Source organism: Elgaria multicarinata, chromosome 14 (assembly GCF_023053635.1).
Source record: "Elgaria multicarinata webbii isolate HBS135686 ecotype San Diego chromosome 14, rElgMul1.1.pri, whole genome shotgun sequence".
Lineage (NCBI taxonomy): Eukaryota > Metazoa > Chordata > Lepidosauria > Squamata > Anguidae > Elgaria > Elgaria multicarinata.
Genome location: NC_086184.1, coordinates 17,568,975 through 17,590,989, shown reverse-complemented (window position 1 = coordinate 17,590,989; position 22,015 = coordinate 17,568,975). Strand labels below are relative to the sequence as shown.

General features: G+C 46.6%; 1 protein-coding gene across 1 annotated transcript in view; it reads right to left on the bottom strand.

The window, feature by feature from the left end:
- EDC4 (enhancer of mRNA decapping 4) overlaps positions 1-22,015 on the bottom strand; it is a 42,321-nt gene extending 20,306 nt beyond the window's left edge. The window contains exons 1-15 of the mRNA XM_063140998.1: positions 21,873-22,015; positions 15,750-15,906; positions 15,140-15,251; positions 12,445-12,544; positions 12,089-12,278; positions 11,174-11,321; positions 10,650-10,754; positions 8,332-8,441; positions 8,114-8,197; positions 6,533-6,628; positions 5,002-5,104; positions 4,484-4,664; positions 2,830-2,902; positions 2,029-2,120; positions 1,277-1,473 (exon numbers count right to left, since the gene is read on the bottom strand). Coding sequence (XP_062997068.1) covers positions 1,277-1,473; positions 2,029-2,120; positions 2,830-2,902; positions 4,484-4,664; positions 5,002-5,104; positions 6,533-6,628; positions 8,114-8,197; positions 8,332-8,441; positions 10,650-10,754; positions 11,174-11,321; positions 12,089-12,278; positions 12,445-12,544; positions 15,140-15,251; positions 15,750-15,906; positions 21,873-21,948 — 1,824 coding nt within the window. The 5' untranslated portion in view covers positions 21,949-22,015. The remainder of the gene's footprint in view (positions 1-1,276; positions 1,474-2,028; positions 2,121-2,829; positions 2,903-4,483; positions 4,665-5,001; positions 5,105-6,532; positions 6,629-8,113; positions 8,198-8,331; positions 8,442-10,649; positions 10,755-11,173; positions 11,322-12,088; positions 12,279-12,444; positions 12,545-15,139; positions 15,252-15,749; positions 15,907-21,872) is intronic.

Here is a 22,015-nt window from a genome sequence, read left to right as displayed (position 1 = left end):
GCCGGATTCCAGCTGGACATCAGGAAAAACTTCCTGACTGTTAGAGCAGTACGACAATGGAACCAGTTACCTAGGGAGGTTGTGGGCTCTCCCCCACTAGAGGCCTTCAAGAGGCAGCTGGACAGCCATCTTGTCAAGTATGCTTTCGGGTGGATTCCTGCACTGAGTGGGGGGTTGGACTTGATGGCCTTATGGGACCCTTCCAACTCTATTATTCTATGATTCTATATGCATTGCATTATCCACTAACACCGCCATGAAGATCTGCATTTCTACGACATTAAAAATAATAATGAATGAATGACTCAGGCGCCGTCTAAGAATAATCTCCAGCTAAGGACAATCCTGCTTCTCTTTACTTCTGCTTTACAAGGAACTTGTGAGTTCTAATTAGTGCTAGGAACAGATCTGAATAACTCCTAGCTTTGAAAATGGCCACTGGCTTCTCTAATACCAGGGATCTTCTGCCCTGGGCACAAACTCATCTAATTAGACTGCAAAGGGTTTCCTGAATCACAATCTCAAACACTCTTGACATGGACTTCCACCATGCCCTGTATCTCCCCTTTCTTTTCTTTTAATTTTGTGTCCAAGGAACAGTGCTGTGAAATGTGTAAGGTAGCTCACTGGCACTATGATTTTTATTTTTTGCCCTTATGGAGGTATTATGGCACTGTCCCTATTTAGATAAATTCACAAGAAACTGTTCTAGGAAATCAAAAATCGAACCAACCAATCACAATTGGTGGTGTGCAAATAGAAGTCATAACTTTAACATTTGTTAAAAACATTTTTTTGTGTTTTTAACAAAACAAACAAAGAAACAAAAAACCCTCTAACAGCTACAACTTTTTTCTCTGGAACTGCAATAACCCAAAACTTATTCCCCCCACCCCCTGGTAAACGCTACCCAGAAGTGCCATTCAAATGCTGCATTTACTGCAAACACACCTCTTTGCTCTATGCTTGCACCTGGAAACTACCAGCACAGCTGGATCAATAGTTTCCTTCAAATAAACTGTCTCCCTGAAATAGAAAGATCCATACTAGAAAATGCTGAGACCATCAAAGCCTTCAGCAAAGAAAGCAGAGACTCCTAGGTGGGAATTCTACCACCTTCGCTGCGAAGGCCAATCAAAAGCTCCATTTCAGCCATTCACGGAGCTAAAGATTCCCAAGTCCTGTCTATTACGTTCCCAATTAAGGTAACCAGAGAAATTTGCAATAAGCCCAAGCTGGATTACCCTCTGACCCTGCCAACCCAAGGCAGCTATACCTGTTGCAGAGATGTACTGGGAGTCATGAACGCATCCGGGGTCATGAGCTTCGGTTTCGTGTCGTTAGACGGGGAGAGGAAGTCCACGGGCACGGACAGTTCAGAAATGCGGCGTAGGTCAGGCTGCGAGCCGTGCACGGACCCCTTCTCGGATGCCAGCCCTTCTGTGCCCAAGTCGGCCAAGTGATCTGGGAATGCTTCAAAACACGCCCATACAGATTAATAAACAGATGCTCATACTGAGAGGGGAGGGAGAAATTCATTGGAATCACACACACACCCTGTCCCAGCCACCCAGTTATAAAATAATGTTAAACACAGGGGTTGCAAGACAAACCAAAGTCTCCGGCTACTCCCGGAGACTCAACAGCCAAAGCATCTGGCTAGCCATGAGGGGAACAGGAAGCTGAGCTAGATGAATTCTGAAAACAGACGGGGCCTGCGTGGGGCTCCACCCTTACACAACTCACAATCCATCATTACAGCCTCATTCCACAGCCGCCTGAGACACTCACGTTCTTTCCCAGCCTGTGATTAAAAGTACAACCCCTTTCTCCTCCCGCTTCCCCACTCATCAAAATCAAATCTGGCAACAAAGCATGTCATGGGTAAACCTGTGCAAACATGTCCGGTTTGTCTCCGTCGCAGTGTTTAAAAAGTGTGACGTAAAATACTGCCAAGAAATACACCAATCCCAGGGAACTCTTACATGGCTCGACTCAGACCCTGTGGCTGAAAGGCAAAATGCTCACCAAAATCTTCATGGGAGCCATGGGGAGGGATTGAAGCCGCCGTGTCCGGGCTATGGAGAGGCTGGAATCTGATCTGTACATCCTGAAGGGCCCTGTAACATTCAAGCAAATTGCTTCAGTTCACGAACCAAGCGCCTACTGTGCTAAACGTGCGGTACTGCTTAGCGCCAGGGAAGACAGGCAAAAGGAAAGCGACTCCGCTTCCATTTCAGTGTGGATTTCACACTTTTTGCTGTCTGAATCGGTTCCAAGCGGCAGCATTTTCCTTCTTGGGGACTTTGGGAAGCCTCTCCGTTTTGCCAAATCCTTATCAACTCGACGGCAAAAATCTGCCTTTCTCCTTCAGAGCTGGATGTCGTACGTAAGCGATGCAATCCAGAAGAGTCCTCGGAAGGTGGATCCAAGCTGCTCCAGCAGTAAAAGGACGATCAAACACCATCCTTCTCCCAGGTTCATCAATCAAAAAGGAAGTCTGACAAGAGTTTCCAGAGGCTGCGAGAGGGCGGAAGGCTTCTGGGTCATAGTCCCCCTCCCGCCACCCGCACCTGAGGAAATAGACTGAGGTCCACAAACATTCGTATGAAGCTACTTTATACTCAGCTAGTCTTATTGGTCCATCTAGCCCTGGACTGGTCACTCTGATTGGCTCTCTAGGGTGCCAGGATCCGAATCTACCTTCTGCCCACTTCTAACGCTCCACCTTGCTTGCTACCAAAGACCAAATAAGACATGCCGGTGGCTGGCCGCCGCATTCATTCGACACAGCCTCAGAAGGCAGCCCCTGAAGAGCAGAATACTCACTTGGTGTGGACACAGAAGAGTTTGATCAGAACCCCTGGAGCCGATTCCACAGCCCCGGTACCCTGAGTGCCTTCTGGAAAAGAAAATAACAAAATGGAGCAACAGGACGTCACTTCCTCCTCTCACCCGGTGCCAGCAGCATTTGGCCCAGCCTAGACTCCGATGACAATGACAGCTTCCATCCCAGCCTCCCGGGCAATAGAAGCTGCTTTCAAAGGCCCGTTCCCCTTCAGCCACAGGCCTGTTCATGGAAAAGCAGCTAGGGCAGCCCACCCTCCCCGCAACCTGGTGCCCTCCAGATATAAGCGGTGGGTCGTGAAATGGGTTTCAGGAGAGTCACGAGGAACCAGGCTGGATCCGACCAAGGGTCCATCTAGTCTGGCATTCTGTTTACACAGTGGCTGACCAGCGGTCGACGGGAGACCCCCAAGCAAGACGTTGAGTGAGACAGCATCGTGCGATTTCTGAAATTCCCAATTCTGTAATTGGCTATGCGGGCTGTGGGATTGTGGGAGATGTGTGGGACTACATCTGGAGGGCACCAGGTTGGAGAAGGCTGGTTTATACTGCGTGTGTGTGTGTGTGTCACCTGCTTCCCAAAAAGCCCTACCCCAACGCTTGACAACGTGAAAGGTTTGGAACAGATAAAAGGAAGTCCTTCTTCACACAGCGCACAGCGAAACTATGGGATCTGCTACCACAAGATGTTGGGATGGCAATCAACTGAGATGGCTTCAGAAGGAGATTAGACAAATTCATGGAGGAGAAGGTTATCAATGGCTGCTAGTCCTAACGGCTATATGCTACCTCGACTACCAGAGGCACGAAGTCTTTGTACACCAGTTGCTGGGGAACGTAGGTGAGAGGGTGCTGTTGTACTCATGTCCTGCTTGTGGGTTTCCCATGGGCAGCTCTGCCACGGGCAATTGGGTGAACAGAATGCTGGACTAGATGGACCCCTGGTCTGATCCAGCAGGGCTCTTCTTATGTTCTTACGTTCGACATTTGTCCTGGCCTGTTAACTCCTGGCCTGCTCCCTCAGCCAGTGGTGGAGGTTTTTAAAAATCCCTGGGCTGGTCCTGCCTGTGCTGATTTGATCACTGCGCTAATACATCACCTGGTTTTCTCTTCTATATTGGCATCCCGGTCTTACATTGTTCTCCCACTGGAAAGCATGTTAACAGCCGAGATACACGGAGAAGCAAGTGTAACAGCGGGGCGAGGAGACCCAGGCAGTGTGCAGACAATCAGCTGGTCACACACATTAGGAACCATTCAGAAGAACCACTTGAGCCTCTCTATTCCCCATCCAGGTCAGGCACGCGAGGCAATTCGGGGATTACGCCAAATTGAAGTTGCAAACCAGCTTCAGACGATGGCTCCGTGGGGTGGTTCGTGGCCCAATCGCAAATCAGGGTTTGCCGAAATAGAAAGCACGGCAAACCACAGTTAAGCTTTGCCAACCGTGCTTTGCTTTTTTTTTTTTTTTTGCATTGAATGAATGGAGGCTATTTTACTATGGATGGGGCCCCGAGAAGACATGATGAAAAAGGCTAAGCTTATGCAGCACTTGGGGAAAATCAGGCCAGCTCGCAGAGAGAGGACTTCTTTTTCCCTTCCCCACCTTAGGAAAGGAGCAACCTTTGCCGCTCACCCGCAGTCAGGCCGTCGCTCTCCTCCTCCGCTGGCAGGACCTCCGTGTGCCTCAGCCGGCAGCGGCTGACCACCTGGATGCCGAAGCTCAAGACAGGATGGGTCAGCAGGAACTCCGAGATGGAGCTGAAATACGCTTTGCCTTCCTCTTGGTTCTGCACGAGTTCCATCACGTACAAGACCTGGGAGGAGGGCACCAGGAAGACACCCTGTAGCAACGCGAGCTGCAAGGGGGCACTCGCAGCAGGAAGCCCGGGCGTGCCTCCACATCTTGGCCCAGGAAGCAGGTTAGGCCCAAGAGAACGGGGAAAAGCACAGGTCTCTTCTCCCAACCCCAGCAGGACCGAATTAATCATCGGTTCATCACATTCCTTTCTTTAAAGGGAGAACTTTAAAAAAAAAACCTCCAGTAAGTTAATAGTAGGCAGGGAGCACCACGCTGCTGAGCAGAGTGTGTTGGCAGTCAAACAGATGCCTTGTCCTCCTCCCCCAACCGCTCCATGGTTTTGAATGGTTTACCTTTCTCTGCACGTCGCTCAAAATCAGGTACTCAGCGGAGAGATCCAGGCAGGCCTTCAGGCTAGGAAGGACGCTCATGGGGCTGAATATATCTGGAGAAAACCTGAAATTCACACAGCGGAAAGACAAAAAGAGGGCATGATTGGGGTTGCCCACCAATTACCTTTCTTTTTAGATGATATGCTGCATTTAAATAACTGCATCTATGACTGAAGTGTCCACAGATGTGCCTTTTCCCTCCCAGACATCCAGTAAACGCGTCGAACGGGTGAAAATCGGGATGAAAGCCACTGTCCCTGTGCCCAGCTTTCAAGCCTTCATCCCAAGGTGGAACAGAGCCTACACGTAAGCAGGGACTCTTATCTTTTGCAGGGGAGCTGTAGACCAAGACATGGGGGGGGGGGGATGACCAGGTTCAGGCAGGCTGTTTTAGATGTACTAAAAAGAGCTGAAAGCAGCTTCGCATTTTAAAGGGGGCAGCTAAGTAGAGCTGTGTGACATGGGAAAGGATGCTGAACTAATTTGCAAAGAAGGAAATGATCTATCTATCTATCTATCTATCTATCTATCTATCTATCTAATATTTATTTGTTACCCTCCTCTCCCTCCGGATCGAGGTGGGGTACAACACAAACGCCAACGCCATAAAATACATATAATCAAAACATTCAAAACTAATACATCATTAAATGCTTAAATCTAGTATTTAGAATAACCTGGAGAGCAGGCACTGCAAGAAGAGGAGGAGGCTTTGTCAGTTGAAAGCCCCTTTACCAACGAATGCCACATCTATAGCTGAAAGCAGCTTCGCATTTTAAAGGGGGCAGTTAAGTAGAGCTGTGTGACATGGGAAAGGATGCTGAACTAATTTGCAAAGAAGGAAATGATCTATCTATCTATCTATCTATCTATCTATCTATCTATCTATCTAATATTTATTTGTTACCCTCCTCTCCCTCCGGATCGAGGTGGGGTACAACACAAACGCCAACGCCATAAAATACATATAATCAAAACATTCAAAACTAATACATCATTAAATGCTTAAATCTAGTATTTAGAATAACCTGGAGAGCAGGCACTGCAAGAAGAGGAGGAGGCTTTGTCAGTTGAAAGCCCCTTGACCAACGAATGCCACATCTATAGCTGAAAGCAGCTTCGCATTTTAAAGGGGGCAGTTAAGTAGAGCTGTGTGACATGGGAAAGGATGCTGAACTAATTTGCAAAGAAGGAAATGATCTATCTATCTATCTATCTATCTATCTATCTATCTATCTATCTATCTACCTATCTAATATTTATTTGTTACCCTCCTCTCCCTCCGGATCGAGGTGGGGTACAACACAAACGCCAACGCCATAAAATACATATAATCAAAACATTCAAAACTAATACATCATTAAATGCTTAAATCTAGTATTTAGAATAACCTGGAGAGCAGGCACTGCAAGAAGAGGAGGCGGCTTTGTCAGTTGAAAGCCCCTTTACCAACGAATGCCACATCTATTCTACAGAGCTGAGAAATACTCACCGGACAGTCTGCAGACAGGTCCACGACACGGTGCACCACATTTTTAGCTCTCGGTTGTGATCCGCTCCTGTGATGAGAAACCTCCAAAAGGGAACTCTGCGGAAACAAAAGGATGAATGAGGTGGACTAAGCCAAGAAATGGAAAAGGGCATTTCATTCACTTTCTCTCTGACAGTTCTAACTGGAAGATCTTCTGCTGTAACCTTTGCGGCCCTCCGTTCTCTGTCTCTCCACATACACACCAGGGTGGGGAACTTTGGGAGGTCCTTGGGGCATTTTTGTCCCCCTCCCCAGACCCTGCCCACAGGCTGCACCTCTTTGAGGTGCAGAATTTTTTTAATGGTATACGAAGCACCAAAAGGGTCAAAGTTAGCTTGGTTTAGATGTACTAAAATAGATTAAAGGGTTAAAAAAGGCTTTAAAATGGCCACTTCAGGCATCATTTTTTAAAATCTTCCTCTTTTGCCATTTTGGGTGGCAGCAGGGGTCACACGGGGCCCGTGAGCCACGTGTTGCCCACTCCTGCTCTTCGCACACAGGGTCATGCCTTTCTTCAAAGATAACAACAGTTCAGAAAAAAAAAATAGAGCTTGACATGGGCAAAATTGTAACAGAAGCATTTGAAAGGATTTTCCACTCAGAAATAATACCTGATGAACAAATCCAAAATCTGCCACAATCTAAGCACAAGACCACCCTCAAAATTGCATTTCAAAATGACGGCCATGTGCTAATCTGCAGGAAAGTGTAAGTTCCTCCTTAAACTTTTATTTTTCAATTTTGTAATGTCCCAGTGACTAGTCACAAATTGTAAAATATGTAAAATATTCTAAGAAATATGAAAAACCAGGAACATGGCATTGCATTTCTTATAAATAATAACCATATTATAAATAATAACCATATTATCTATAATAATCAAAGGGGATGTCTGTCTGTCTCCTTCATGGTGCCAAAACTGTGAAACCTAGGCACCTAAAACTTGACGTGCATACTAAAGGGATCCGAGGAATGTGCAGCTCAAGGTTATCTGGTTTTTAAAATGTATTAATTAAATTTAAATGGGTCCATATGTTTGAAGCCTACAGTTACATCTTCATTCACTAGGTGGCGAATTTCCCTAACCAGTACATAATTTCGCAGCGTATACAGTTTGAAGCTGGGGAGATTAGTAGGCCAAGAAAAACAGCTATGAACACACCAGGAAGATGTGTGTACAGGGAGGGGCATGAAGAGGGAGGCTACCACCCCTAAGAGGAAGGGAAATGCAGTCTTTCAGCTTTGCAGTTTTCCATCCCACAGTGGTTCTATTCTTAAAAGCTCCAGAGTTAAGTTAATTACATCAAAAAGGGAGTACTCTGACAAGCCCCCACCTGGAGACAAAACAAATGAGAGCAGAGAGCGGATCACCTTCTATAAAAAAGCAGCTTTTAAAGCTCCTGTCCTTTACTACAGCAATGACGCCCACCCACCCCAATCGGCGTAAATATGAGCCACGTGCAGCTATTTCCCCATAGGGGCCAGCCTTGCTTCCCACCGATCATGGAACCCCCTTTGCAAAAACCAGGGTCACATCCTTACTCTGGATCTTGTTTTTTATGGTTGTCGCAAAACAGCAAACAGGAGAGAGGTCTTCCGTCGTGAGGTTTCCATTCATGGAGGCACCTAAGTAGGAACCCAAAGGAACAATGAGTGGCCACCCTGCTCTTTCATGGGTGCAGAGCTGAAAGTCACCTACAGCCCAAAGAAAGCTTTAGGGCCCCCGACCTGAGGCCCCCACCTGTCTTCTCTCTGCTTACCTGGGCTCATCCTGCCCTTCAATGTAAATCTGCCAGAATTTGACGTAGCCATCATGGCTTGCTGTGGCCAAGACAGTTCCATCGGGAGAAAGGGCCCCCTCACTCAGGCACTAGATAGGAACAGGAAACAGATATAAAAGAGGTGGTCTTAAGCTGAGCAATGCAACTTCACTGAAATATGAATCAATTGGTTGTGATGGAGAAAGCAGTCTGGGGATCCATATTCAAAATAAAGCCAACTCAGACTGGGAACCGTTTCAATTTCTTTTCCTCATACATTGGCTCAATTCAGACAACATGTTTCTCAGCAATGGTTTTAGAACTCCACTGTGGAGTTTTTACACCACCGTTGAGAAATGTGTTGTCTGGAGGGTAAACTCCACACAACAGTGATGGTTTTTTTGGAAAACACTCAACACAGAATATCCACACTGTGCAGAGGAGCGTTACTGCACAACAGTTGTGTTGCGTGTTGGGCTCCGTGGAGTTTTCCGTTGTGTTGAGTTGAGTTTTTCCACTGGCTACAGAGTTCTCTGGCAAGAGTGGCAAAAGGAGTGAGTGCCATTCTAGCAGAGCTGCCAAGATTGGGGGGGGGGGGGGGTTTGCAGCAAAGGCTGATGGGATATCATCGGAAGGACCGGGGGAGGAGAGAGGGTGGAGGAACTGTCAATCAAACATCACAATGGGTTTTACTCAACTCCACGGTAGCCACAGTCACACAATGACGGAGATAGAACCTGTTGTGTGGTGAGTACCTCCTAAAAACTCAACCATTGAGTGGAGTTTTCACTCTGCGTTGACTCACGTCTTGTCTGAACTGAGCCATGGAATGGTCAAACTTTTACATCAGCAGCAGCACAAACTGTTAATTTGGACTAACCGAAGAATACACACTTTTGTTTTCCTGGATGATCAAAACTTTACATTGATAAACACTTGAGAAATGTTGGGGAATTATCAGTCCTTTTCCATGTTATATTCTCCATCCAGGTTCACCTATTACCCTCCATCACCATCCTAGGCACAGCTGCTACCAGCATGCTGCCTCCTTCAGGCTCTTATTTGGGTCATTTCAACATCCACTGTTGCCTCAAAGCCCCTTTCCATCAGTGGAGTGAGAAGACCTTTTCCATCAGTACTGATGCAACCTTGACTCTTCCAACAGGTCATGTTCCACACTGCGTTCTGTTGTCTCACTTCCCATTTTAAAGAGGCGTCTTTTATTCCCTGAGTCTCGTGTGGCGCAGAATGGTAAGCGGCAGTTACTGCAGCCGAAACTCCCCACGGCCTGAGTTCGATCCCAGCGGAAGCTGGTTCTCAGGCAGCCGGCTCAGGTCGACTCAGCCTTCCATCCTTCCGAGGTCGGTAAAATGAGTACCCAGCTAGCTAGGGGAAAGATAACTGCGACTGGGGAAGGCAAAGGCAAACCACCCCGCTACAAAGTCTGCCAAGAAAACGTCAGCGAAAGCAGGCGTCCCTCTAGGAGTCAGTAATGACTCAAGTGCTTGCACGAGAGGTTCCTTTCCTTTCACCCCCACCACTGTTAACAGGGTTAAACCAAGACATAAGCCTGTGCCATCCAAAGGGTCCTGTAAACAGAGAGTCATGTTTACCACCTACACAATTAACAGAAAGGTATTGGGGGGGGGGGGAGAATACTGTCACAGTACCTTAAAGTGGTTTGTTTTACCCTGCACAGCTGAGATGCAAGCAAAATACAGCAAGATGATGACATCTTTGGTACTATCAGTTTGTCCAGTCATAGAGGATTGCTCTTTAAAAGCATCTATTCTTGCCACTTGAGCTCAACGACAAAACAATGGCTGTGTTCGCACATAATGATAATCCAGGAATTCTGGTTTAATAAACCAAGATGTGAATAAAGCTAGGTGCTACAGCATGCAGCATGTCCGTTCCTACCTTTGTAAGAGGAGGTCAACAAATCGGGAATTGTGTGACATCCAACCCTGCAATTATGCTTAAGTTTACCCCAATGAGCCAGGATTCATAAACCAGCAGCAAAAGCTGGCTTTAAAATCCTGGCTTGTTTGGATGCACTTTGCCATAATCTCAGTTTCGGATGTTACACAAAACTCTCCCTTTCCTGGTTTAATTACCTGCTTACGCAAAGGAGGGTTTACGAAGCCCGGATTCCTGGATTATCATTATGAACAAACATGGGCATTAGCTCATTCAGAACAACTTGCCATAGGAATCATCAGCCAAGTGGGCATCGCCGCAGGTCTCTTCAGAACATACAAATCAGAAATGATGAGAAGGCATCTGCTCCTTCACCAGGAGAACAGCAGAGCTCTTACCGTGCTGTGGCCTTTCACCACAATAAAGCCCTCTTTGATATTGGTCACTTCCACTGGCCACGAACTGTGGTTGGCTCGGATTATATCGAGATCCCAGACCTCCGCCTTCAAAACAAAGAGAAGCATTCAACACGCAAACAGCGCACTCAAGCTTTATCGGAAGTCCCCTGCCATCCCAGGGACCAGCTTCCTCTGTATTCACTGTCCTCCCATGAATTCTACACCATTCCCTGTGTTTATTCCTCACAAGTACAGCTTGCCTGAATGTAGCCCTGCATTTGCTCATTGCCATATTACATAAACAGGTTTCTGCTCCAGGGATATAGCGGGAAACTGCAAAAAGCGGAGGCGCTCATCACGACAGTCCCTAGAGCCATGCCCCCAAAGGGAATCCACTGCCATGTCCCAAGAATTAATATCAATGTACTGCTTTTCAGTCGTTTAGCCTTTATTGCCAGACACACCTACTCTCATGAGTATCCTAAAAAGAGGCTTCGCCTCAGCAAACAGACACAGCTGCTTACCCTGTCCTCATGCAACAGCGCCAAAGTCTGGCTGCCTTCCTCGCAGCTGTCGTCATTCTCATCAGGGATGAAGGGGCACCATATGATCCTCCGGAAGCTGTTCAGGGGCGTCCCGTCCGGTCGCTTGATGTTCACCAAAATCTCCTCCCTGATCACCAAGTTAAGGAAGCGCTACAGTTTGCTTTCCTTCATAAAATCCACCCAGAAACTTAAAAATATGAACTCTTTCCCGGCTTATCTTAGATATGTGGGGAATGAACGCAAAGGACTTGCTATTGAAAAGCTAGCGGGACCAAGTTCTCTGAGGAGATTCACAGAAATCACAGCCTGACTTCACACACATAAGCTCCAGCTGCCTTAAAGAGCACCCCTTTAATAAGAATCTGACTTCAGACAGCACCCATTTCTCACAGCAAACATGGGGGAAGGATTACCTTCAACTTCCAACACGCCCCCTGAACTTCCAACATGCCCCCCCTTTTATTCTCTCAGCATTTTAACAGTCTATAAATTTAATTTTAACTTTGCTGTTTTAAATTTGTATTTTAAGTCTGTAGTTCTGCACTGCAGCTAATTTTTATCCTGGTTGTGCTTTTATATTGTATTTTATAGCATGTTTTTATACTGTTTGTTTTATACTTTGAATGGTTTTAATTTTTGTGAACCGCCCAGGGAGCTTCGGCTATTGGATGGTATAAAAATGCAATAAATAAATAAACAAATAAATAAATGAACATTAAACAATGATCTGGTTCGTATGTAACAGCTAACTATAGGTTGTTTAACCTATAGTTAGTTGCGGCTGCGCGGCAGCAAGCTAGTACACTGCCTCTCTTGCGCGGCCTGCTCCTGAGCTCTAGATCTACCCACACTACAGGGCTGTCCCACAAAGTGTAGCCTTGAGAGGTCAGATACTGGATTTTTCCACTCTCCATGGCCAGGCGCCAGACAAAGAGGTTGCCAGCTTCATCCAGGCAAGCCAGTTGGTTGGAGTTGAGGTGAGCAAAAGCCAGGTCTGCCACACCGCCAGTGAAGCCTTTCAGTAGGGTCCGCTCCGCCGTGCTGACACTCAGGACCCGCACCATGGCAGAGCCGTTGCTGGCACCTGGCAGAGAGGGGCGAGAAAACTGCCCGTCAAAATGGCCGCAGCAAAGCCAACGCTCTCCCTCCAGCAGGGGAGCCTTGCTCCCAACTCAAGGCCATGCAGGACAAGAAACCGAAGTGCAAACAAACCCACAAACCCCAAGTCATGCAGCAGGGAGGGGCCTCACCTCTAATGGCATATGCCAAGTAGGCGTTTGACACAGCTATCAGGTTACCGTAGTAATATTTCTGCTCCCAGTCATATCTGGCCACAGGCTGGATTTTCACCTGGGTGAGGAAGAGGAGCAGAAAAGTGTAGCATTCAATTCGATGTTTACCAAATAGGAACGTTGCACCTATGATTGGGCAGAAGGCTATAAAATCATCAGCAAATGCTCTGAGAGGATGCTGAATGCAAGGTGGTGTCAGCCAGGAAGTGAAGAGAGAGGAAATAGCTAATGCCTAGTTAAAAAAATTGAGAAATTCCAAGCAGTGTGGTCAAGAAGCAGATCTGAGCAGCTCTGTCTTGTCAAATAGTTATTATTGCAAGTGAATGTGTTCTGAAACATGTTTTGGCAATGAAGGGGAGATCTATGCAGGGCAAACCTAGTTGGACTGTAGAGGTGAGCTGGGATGGGGAGGGAAAGCATTGACCACTAGATGTGGAGACTGAGTCAATCGACAGAATTTTTGCACTTTAAAAAGACTCAGTCCCTAAGGACATATGGTAATTAAATGATTGGCTGATTGCACCTAAAATTATAATGGTACACTACTGGATTCAAAGATACCAGACATAAAATGAACAAATTTTAGGGACGCTGGTAAAACGAAAGAATTGACCTATTACCTGAAAAGCACATGAAATCAAACAAAACCTGAGAGGTGTATTTCAACGGAGATGGCAACCATTTGGTAGGTATTATAATGCTAAAGGCGATTCTAACTATTCTTCAGTGCTATGATCTCATTGTTGTTGCTTATTTGTTCAGTCGCTTCTGACTCTTCGTGACTTCATGGACCAGCCCACGCCAGAGCTTTCTGTCGGCCGTCGCCACCCCTAGCTCCCCCAAGGTCAAGTCCGTCACCTCCAGAATATCATCCCTCCATCTTGCCCTTGGTCGGCCCCTCTTCCTTTTGCCTTCCACTTTCCCTAGCATCAGCCTCTTCTCCAGGGTATCCTGTCTTCTCATTTTGTGGCCAAAGTACTTCAGTTTTGCCTTTAATACCATTCCCTCAAGTGAGCAGTCTGGCTTTATTTCCTGGAGTATGGACTGGTTTGATCTTCTCGCAGTCCAAGACACTCTCAGAATTTTCCTCCAACACCACAGTTCAAAAGCATCTATCTTCCTTCGCTCAGCTTTCCTTATGGTCCAGCTCTCATCTCATACAGACTTTTATATTCAGTGTGGCCTTCATCGAAAGACCCCGAGGCGGAGTTCCATTCACGTATTGGGCTTTCCCACCCACAACTTGCCACTGCATCCCTTTGCACCTGCCCAGAAGATGCTCCTGAGCGAGAGAGGACCACTCAGGATGGCTTGAAATGTGGAATGGGTGGGTGTGGGGTGGGGACAGACGGAACCCGGGGGAGGGGAAATGGACAGACATTGTAGAACACTCTTTGCATGAGCAAAAGTGCCTGCTGCCTTGGTGGAGGGTTCGTGGCTCAGGGGCAGAGCCTGCCGAAGGTGCCAGGTTCAATCTCCAGCATCGCTAAGGAGGGCTGGAAATACTCCTGCCTGAAAACATGGGAGAGCCACTGCCTGCCAGTGTCGACAATACTGGGCTAGAAGGACCAAAGGGGCTGACTCAGTATAAGGCAGCTATGATCCACATGTTGGGTGCTCTTCAGATCCAGTCCATTCCACACAGCGAGTTTATGTTTTCATTTTTTAAAAATCTTATTTATGCTATTTATAATACTGTAATATTATTTATAATAAGAATTATGAAGGTGACAATATCTTATAAAACACCACCTAAGGGAGGCAGCAGCATCCCTGAATAGGAAGAGGCATATTTGCTACCACAGCATGAGAGAGATTGCGCAGGAGACATGAAGTCAGTTTCATAACAGACGTGTGGGTAAATGGCTCATATCTACTGTTTCACACCAGACCCAGAAGGCAAGCAGAGCGAGCGATACGGGGAGTTCGACACAGCTCCAACCCTCGCGACATTTCTCCAGCCCTCTAATCCAGGGATGGACAGAAAGCAGATCTCCAGATGTTTTGGACTTCAACTCCCAGCACTTCAACACATCTGGAAGACACCAGGTGTTGGAGTGAGAGCTTTCTTTTCTTCTTTAAACACCAAAGACAGCAGGCAGCGGCAGCAATATCCCAGTTAGATTCAAGAAGGAACACATACCATATTTCTTCGATTGTAAGACGCCATCGATTGTAAGACGCACACTAATTTCAGTACCACCAACAGGAAAAAAACACACCCTAAGACACACCTGCGATTCTAAGACGCACTCCGTTTTTAGAGATGTTTATATGGGGGGGAAAGTGCGTCTTAGAATCGAAGAAATAGTACTATTTCTTTTATAATTCCCTTAGTACTTATTCTACAACTTCAAGCATTAAAACCATAAAGCTATTTACAGAACATTACATCTTGCTGCTCTTTGTAGGCATCTAGAGCAGGCACCCAAAAAACACAAGCTGAGCTTTTTAACAATACATAACCCCTCCTTCTTGTTTGCTTCTATTGATACCACCTATAGTAAAGGAGGCAGTTAATTCATGAAAGTTAATTCACACTTAATTCAAGTTCATTTCAAGTTTATACAATATCCTGAAAATACTTCAATACCAGGTGGGGGGGGAGGCTGCTTTGTATATCGTCCAGATGGACCCCCCCCTCCCCCTTTACCTTGTTGCTTCCTCTAGCTTTACTGGTAATGCTGGAGTCACTGCTGGCTACTATTTCAACATCTTTAGCGGTTATCACCATACAGGTAGAGCTGTCATCTCCAGAGAGGCAGCTAAAAGCAGGGGGGAGAAGAAGAAAAATGTCAAACCAAAGACATGAAGGATGAATAGCTGTTGCTATCAGCAGCTGAAAGAGTCAGGGTTCTGCCTTAATGAAGGGTCCCAATCCAACAGCCATGCCTGCTAAGCTGATGTAGCCATTTTGCCCTTGATCACAAGACAGAGGACAACACAAATCAAGACTCTGAAGCCTCGGCTTTGACCGCGGATGATGAAGTCTCTATTAACTGAACAAATTCGTTCCCACTAAAGCGTGGGTCAACGCACCCCTCAGCTGTGGGGCAGCATGCTTGCTTAAGTATGGGACTCTCTGGAGCAGAAGCTGCACATAATGTTAAAGCAAGGAGTGAGCAAGGAACTCTGAGAAATGACGTCTCCACAGGAGAGAGGGCTGGTCGAGACGGTTCCCCACCAAGTTTTTTTCCCCCCAGCAGAGCCACGTCCAACACACTTTGGGCTCTCCCTTCCCCCCGACCCACCAAGATACCTACATGACTTGCTTCTCTTGCAACACTCCGAGGGGGACTGTCTGTGGGACTGGTTTGGCCAAGGGAACACCATCCCCAGCTGCTATGGGATCTGGCACCAGCAAGCCATTCAGGTCTCCGTTGTACGAACTGGATGATCTCTGGTTTTCGTTCACTGAACCTGAATGAGATGGCGAAAATATATGCTTTTGAGGCAGACAGTCTCCATTCAGTGAGCCAGATGAGATACGGGAGAGAGTGATTTCATTCAGGAGAAGTGTAAGGCTCTCTTTGTTAGGCACAAGGAAACAATAGCCCAAATGTAGCCCATCTAGAACAGGGCTGGACAGATTTTACGGCTTGTGGGATCTACTTCGTTTTCCACCAACCGAGGCCAGAGCAAAAATAGTGGCTCAGGAAGGCAGACGCAGAACTGGGTATACATGCTCCACCCAGGAAATTGTTTTCCGTACCAAAACTAGGGTTCGCACACAAACAAATCCAATCCTGTTTCACCCCACCCCACCCAAAGCTTTCTTGATTTCAGCAGCCTAATTTAGAAGGGCAGGAGAAGTGGGGGGGTTTCCGTTGTCGCTGGAAACCTTCACGGAACTCCTGCACCTGGAGAATTGAGATGTCCGAGCACTAGCTGTAGAACACCACAACTGTCATGTTTCTCAAAACCTCCTGCTTTCTTGGGAGACAATAATGAAGCCTGCTAAGTAATCTACAAAGCTTTATTCAAGCAATAAACATCTCTTCCCGCCTGAAATGAGCATAATTTCTAGGAATTTTCTCCTAGGCAAAACTATGCAAACTTAAGCGAGATAATAATCGTCCTTTCAAGAAGAATGGAAAGCTCTTTCCCAAGACACGTTAACTTCAGAGAGACTAGTTCTGATGCAGCTTCTTATGGAACGCGAGCCAAGCTGACTTTCTCTCACCTTCCTTTAGCTCCGCCTGTTTTAGTCTGTGGCGTACTCTAGGATCAGCTAACCTCTCCATGCTCTCCCCCTCAGAAGAGTATTGGCTTCCCAATGACTGTGTATTGTTTGCCCAGAGACTTTTGCAGGTTCTGGCGCAATCCTAGTCGGTCCGACTTTCTCACAACTTCCTTCCGCTCTGTGTGTTTTAGCTTCCGGTGGACCCTAGCATCAGCCAGCTTGTCGGGGTGCTCTCCTCCGGAAGAAAGCTCACTTCCCACGGAGTGTGTATTGTTTGCCCTTTAGGAGATAAGCTCTGGAGAGGGTTCACTCCCAGCTGGCGAGGAGCCTGTGAGAGCTTCCTACCCCACTGCTACAGGCTGGCCTGTTTCTGGCGCCGACTCCTCTACTTCAGAGTCTGATTCTGATTGATCACCTCAAACACCTTCTTCCAACCCAGGGGGAGCAGAGCTAGACATGATACCAACAGTTGTGACACAGAACGTAAACCCCACAGGAAAGCAGACGGAAGACATACCCAGAGAAGCCAATTAAGATCACAGTTCAGAAGTCCTTCACAGCACCGTCAACAACACTAGGTCTGTAGCAATATGCAAGGCGCCTTAAAGCAGCAGTAATGCAACACAATGCTAAGAGTGTGGGTTGGTAGGTAGGCTTAGAACACAATGTCCGGATCCATGGAGGACTTGCCTTATAGGCAGTGAGTGTACCAGAAGGAAGAAGTTTGCTCTTTGGTCTGCTAAGGCTGAGTACCTCTCCTCTCTCATGCTGTCTGATTGGCTACATGGAGAGGGAGCCTGGCTGCACTAAAGCAATGCAAAGCCAGCACCTGTTGGTTGGCTGCCTGGTGCAAAGCGTAACTTCTTTCACACTGCAACATGTGGGAGAAACAGTCTTTACCTCCCTGAAAACAGAGATCCAGACGTGTATGTGAGGTGATTCAGAAGTCTGCGTGGCTCTGATCACACCCCAAATGTTAGAAAACGAATTCCAATAGGCAATCAAGTGAATCACACGAAATGCTAGGAATCGACTTTCACTTTCAGGGCTCTGTTATCCACACGACATCTCTTGCCTTTTGAGGGAGAACCAAAACAGAAAGGCAACACAGGCTGAAGAAACCCAACCTCAGAGCTAGCTCAAGGAAAGGAAAGGGAAAGCAAAGGCATTTCCCATTTTTGCCATAATTAAGAGCTCATCTACTGCAAATTAAGTTAACAGTCATAACACACACACACACCTGCCCTAGCCTGCCATCCATCCTAGAAGGAAAAAAAAATGCAATGAAGCAACACGTTCCACTGTGTTATGCCAGTGACTTGAATGTGGCAATTCCTTCCTGAAGAGCTGGAGAAAAAACCTAAAGACGGAGAGAGAGCCTTTGCCCAAGAGCTGGAAATACGTGCCAGCTTCGGTGGCACAGCACACTAGCAACCAAACTTCCCCACCCAGCAGCATAGAGCTGGCTGAGCTTAGAACAGGCAATGCCAACAGTTATGGCACATTGCTCACATGAAGTGGTTTCTGCTACAGGCACCTTGGAAATCAGATGGACAAAAGGGGAAGGAGCACGCAGAGCAGTAGTTCAGAGGGAAGGCCAGGCTGCATTCTGCACTTACGTTACTACTATAGTACGTGCAGTAGTAGTGATACAGAATGGCTCAGTTCAGACAACATATTTCTCAATGGTGGTTTCAGAACTCCATAGTGGAGTTTTTACACCACTGTTGAGAAATGTGTTGTCTGGTGGGAAAACTCTATGCAATGGTAGGGGTGATTTAAAAAACCCCAACAACACTCCATGCAGAATATCCACTGTGCAGGGGAGTGTTCCTGCACAACAGTTGTGTTGCATGTTGTGTGACGGGCTCCATGGAGTTTTCCGTTGCGTTGACTTTTCCCACTGACGAGTTCCCTGGCAAGAGCAGCGAAAGGAGCGAGTGCCGCTCTAGGAGAGCTGCCGGGATTGTGTTTTTGCAGCAATGGCTGATGGGATACCATCCGGAGGACTAGGGGAGGAGAAAGGGTCAAATGTTGCGTTGCCTTTTACTCAACTCCACGGTAGCCCACAGTCACACAATAGTGGAGTTAGAACATGTTGTGTGGGGAGTACCCCTTAGAAACTCAATCAATGAATGGAGTTTTCCCACTGCATTGACTAACGTGTTGCCTGAAAGGAGCCAATGTTTTACTATAGGATGGACAGCTGTTTTTATGCCGCTGGTGAAAGGCAGCATGGTTCCCCAAACCCCAATGGGTCTTGTTCATGGCTTATGATGCTAATGCAATTTTCAAAGGCAGAGATGCTGCAGGTTTTGCCGCAAATAATATAAAATGCAACATGTTTAATGGGCACTCTATGCTCTCTACTACTAAAGTAATGCATCCATTTCAAAATATTAAGGAACAAATTCCTATATCTGCAAGTCCCTCCAGTTTATGTTTCACTGTGGTGGCTCCCCGTCTTTGGAACTCCCTGCCCCTAGAGTTCAGACAGGCGCCAACACTGTGTTGCTTCCGGCACCTCCTGAAAACAGCGCTGTTCCATGAAGCCTTCCTTATCTGACACATATGATTCTCATTGGTATTTCGTTTTTAAAAAGCATAACTTTAATGTGGTGTTTTAATCTTTTATTTTTTTAATCTTTTATTTCTCATGATCACTGCTCCAGAATCTGTTTGAGATATGGAAGGGTATATACAGTACATTTACTAAATAAATTAAGTAAACCAAATCAATGCCTCTACCAGCTATATTGACTTAAAGGAAGCTTTTCTATGTAAATGAATAACCAATTCAATCATTTCTCAAATATTAATATTTATACTCTACCTTCCAAACACAGGCATTGCATTTCCATCTGCTGAAACTAAACGGCTCTACTCTACCCTTGCTTCGACATATCAAGCATGGACATTTAATTTTTCTTGCTACATTACTTTTTGTGAGGGTGGGGCTGGGACAAGGCAGAGTAAAGCAGAACAAAGCAACATTGGAAAGAAGAGAAGACAAAATTATGTACTGTGCAGATTCCTACATTCCCATAGTTAACCTCACAAACTGTCACAGCTGCTGGTCATATATTCCATACATAGAAATATTTAAAAAACATTCCTTCTACGAGTAAAAAAAAGAAAGCAGGCAAAATGAATACAGTGCAACAAAAAGATGAAGGCCTGGCTGAAAGTATGAAAATATAAATAGCAGTCAATTTAGTTGCAAAATAAGTTGATTCCGTGGATACAATGGAGGACAGAGAATAACAAAGATGAGTACAGGCCATCATATGTATTGAGATCACCCGGGAGGCACAAATATGATTAACATATGTTTAATACATGACTACCAGCATATACTACCAAAGGAATAACATTTTTTAAAACCCAAAAGTAACAGAAGGAAACAGACCATGGGTTATTTGAGGGTTATTTAACCCACCAACTCCTTTGGACGACATGACCACCCATGACAATCCCTCACTAGCTGCCCTCACGCTCTACAACCCACCGTGGCTCAAATAAGCCATGGTGGGCTGTGGTGATTGTGGAAATCAGGTCAGAGAGTGCCACTTTCAAACTGGTGTCACACAACAGTTTCCTGGTTTGGAGAAGATGACTACACACACACACCCTGCTGCCCCTCCCCTGTATATCCCTCTTTCCAGGCAGCAAGTAGAGCTAGATGTCCTCACTTTCCCTCTGTGAAGTGAGAATGTCTTGCCAACTACAAGAACTACAGCTGGTCCTTTGTAGACCTCAGAAGAACATCATGTTCAAATAATGGACATTGAAGACTAGCATTTGTAGGGATAGAAGACTACATGCAGCTAGTTGGAAACAGCTGATAAAAAGGTGCTCTGGATTGTGTACGGTAGCTAGTTCCAGATGAGACTTTTACTTTGCCTCATTTACATAATTTTATTGGGGGGGAAGGTGCTTCCAGATAACATCATGTTCCACTTGTAACTTTCCTGTGATTTTCCACTATTACTTCTGCCTTTTTCCTTACTGCAGAAAAAACATTAAGGAAAAAAGATGGAATTGCTACACTTTGTCTTTCCAACTGATTGTCTTAAGAGGTCTCTGGAAGCAGCCAGTGAAATGAGATACAAACACAAGACAGGAATTATTTAGATCTAACAGGCTCTGTCACTCTGTCCTCTTTTCAGTTCAAGAAATACAGCAATAGCAACTGTTTATACAGGGATTTCTGGCACAAGAAGATAGAAGACTACAAAACAAAGAAAGCAAAGAAAACTTGTTAAAGGAAAAGCCAAGTCATACAGTGGTTGCTGAGAAGCACTAGGAGGACAGAGCTGAATAGCTAGTTGTCCGATCTCCGTGCCAACCTGAGCAGCCTGGCCAACCAGACTTTGCCTATAGTGCCTTGGCCTCCAAACAGCTTTAGACGCATCTGCAGATACTTGACACCACTCCCTGGCCCACAGGCCTTAATAGCTGCAAGGAAAAAAATGGCCTAAAATGCTTAAAAAGGCCAAAGCCAAACCAACTGCCTGCTGCATTTAGAGGACAGGGAGAACAGGGAAGACAGATCTTAACAAAAAATTAAGAGTGACGGGATGGAGTAAGGCAAACGCCTGTCAAGGATTGCTGAGCATTTTACACCGCACCAAAAACAGGCCGGAGCAGAAGGCTCCAAAGCAGGAATCAGATTTTTATTCAAGTGGGGCTTTTGGACCAAAATTTAAAACGCCAGCCTTGACATATGTTTACTGGGAAATAAATCCCGTGGGCTGATTTACAGCTAAATAAACATGCCCAGGACTGCAGCCCGATACCATGACCTAATCAATGCAGGTCTACTCGGAAGCAAGTCCCCACCACGTTCAAAGGGGCTTACTCCCAATTAAGCCTGTACAGGGCTGCATCCTTAAAACAGCCTGTCCCCGCAAGCTGGTGCCCTCCAAATATATTGGATCACAGCTCTCAGCATCCCCAGCCAACCGAGGATGCTGGGAGTTGTAGTCCAACACATATGGAGAGCGCCAGCTTTAGGGAGGGGGGAGGAGGTGGGGGGGGGAAGAAAGCTGCTTTGACTCTTTTATCGGCCGACAGTTCACCATCTCGAGTCAGCGCCGCGGACGCATTGCCATTGCCGCCCGCGTTGAACGGGCTGGCGGAAAGGGACCAAGGCTGAAAGCCTCCCGCAGGGCTGCAAACCCGGGCGCCGCCCCCGTCTTACCCCCCGGCCGGTCCAGCTTCAGGATGTCCCGCAAGTGCTGAGTCGCGTCCTCGATGTCGATACTGGCGGAGGCCATTGGACCCCGCCGAGCCCACCTCCGACGACGGCACCACCAGCACTGCTACCGCCGCCGCCGCGTCCCC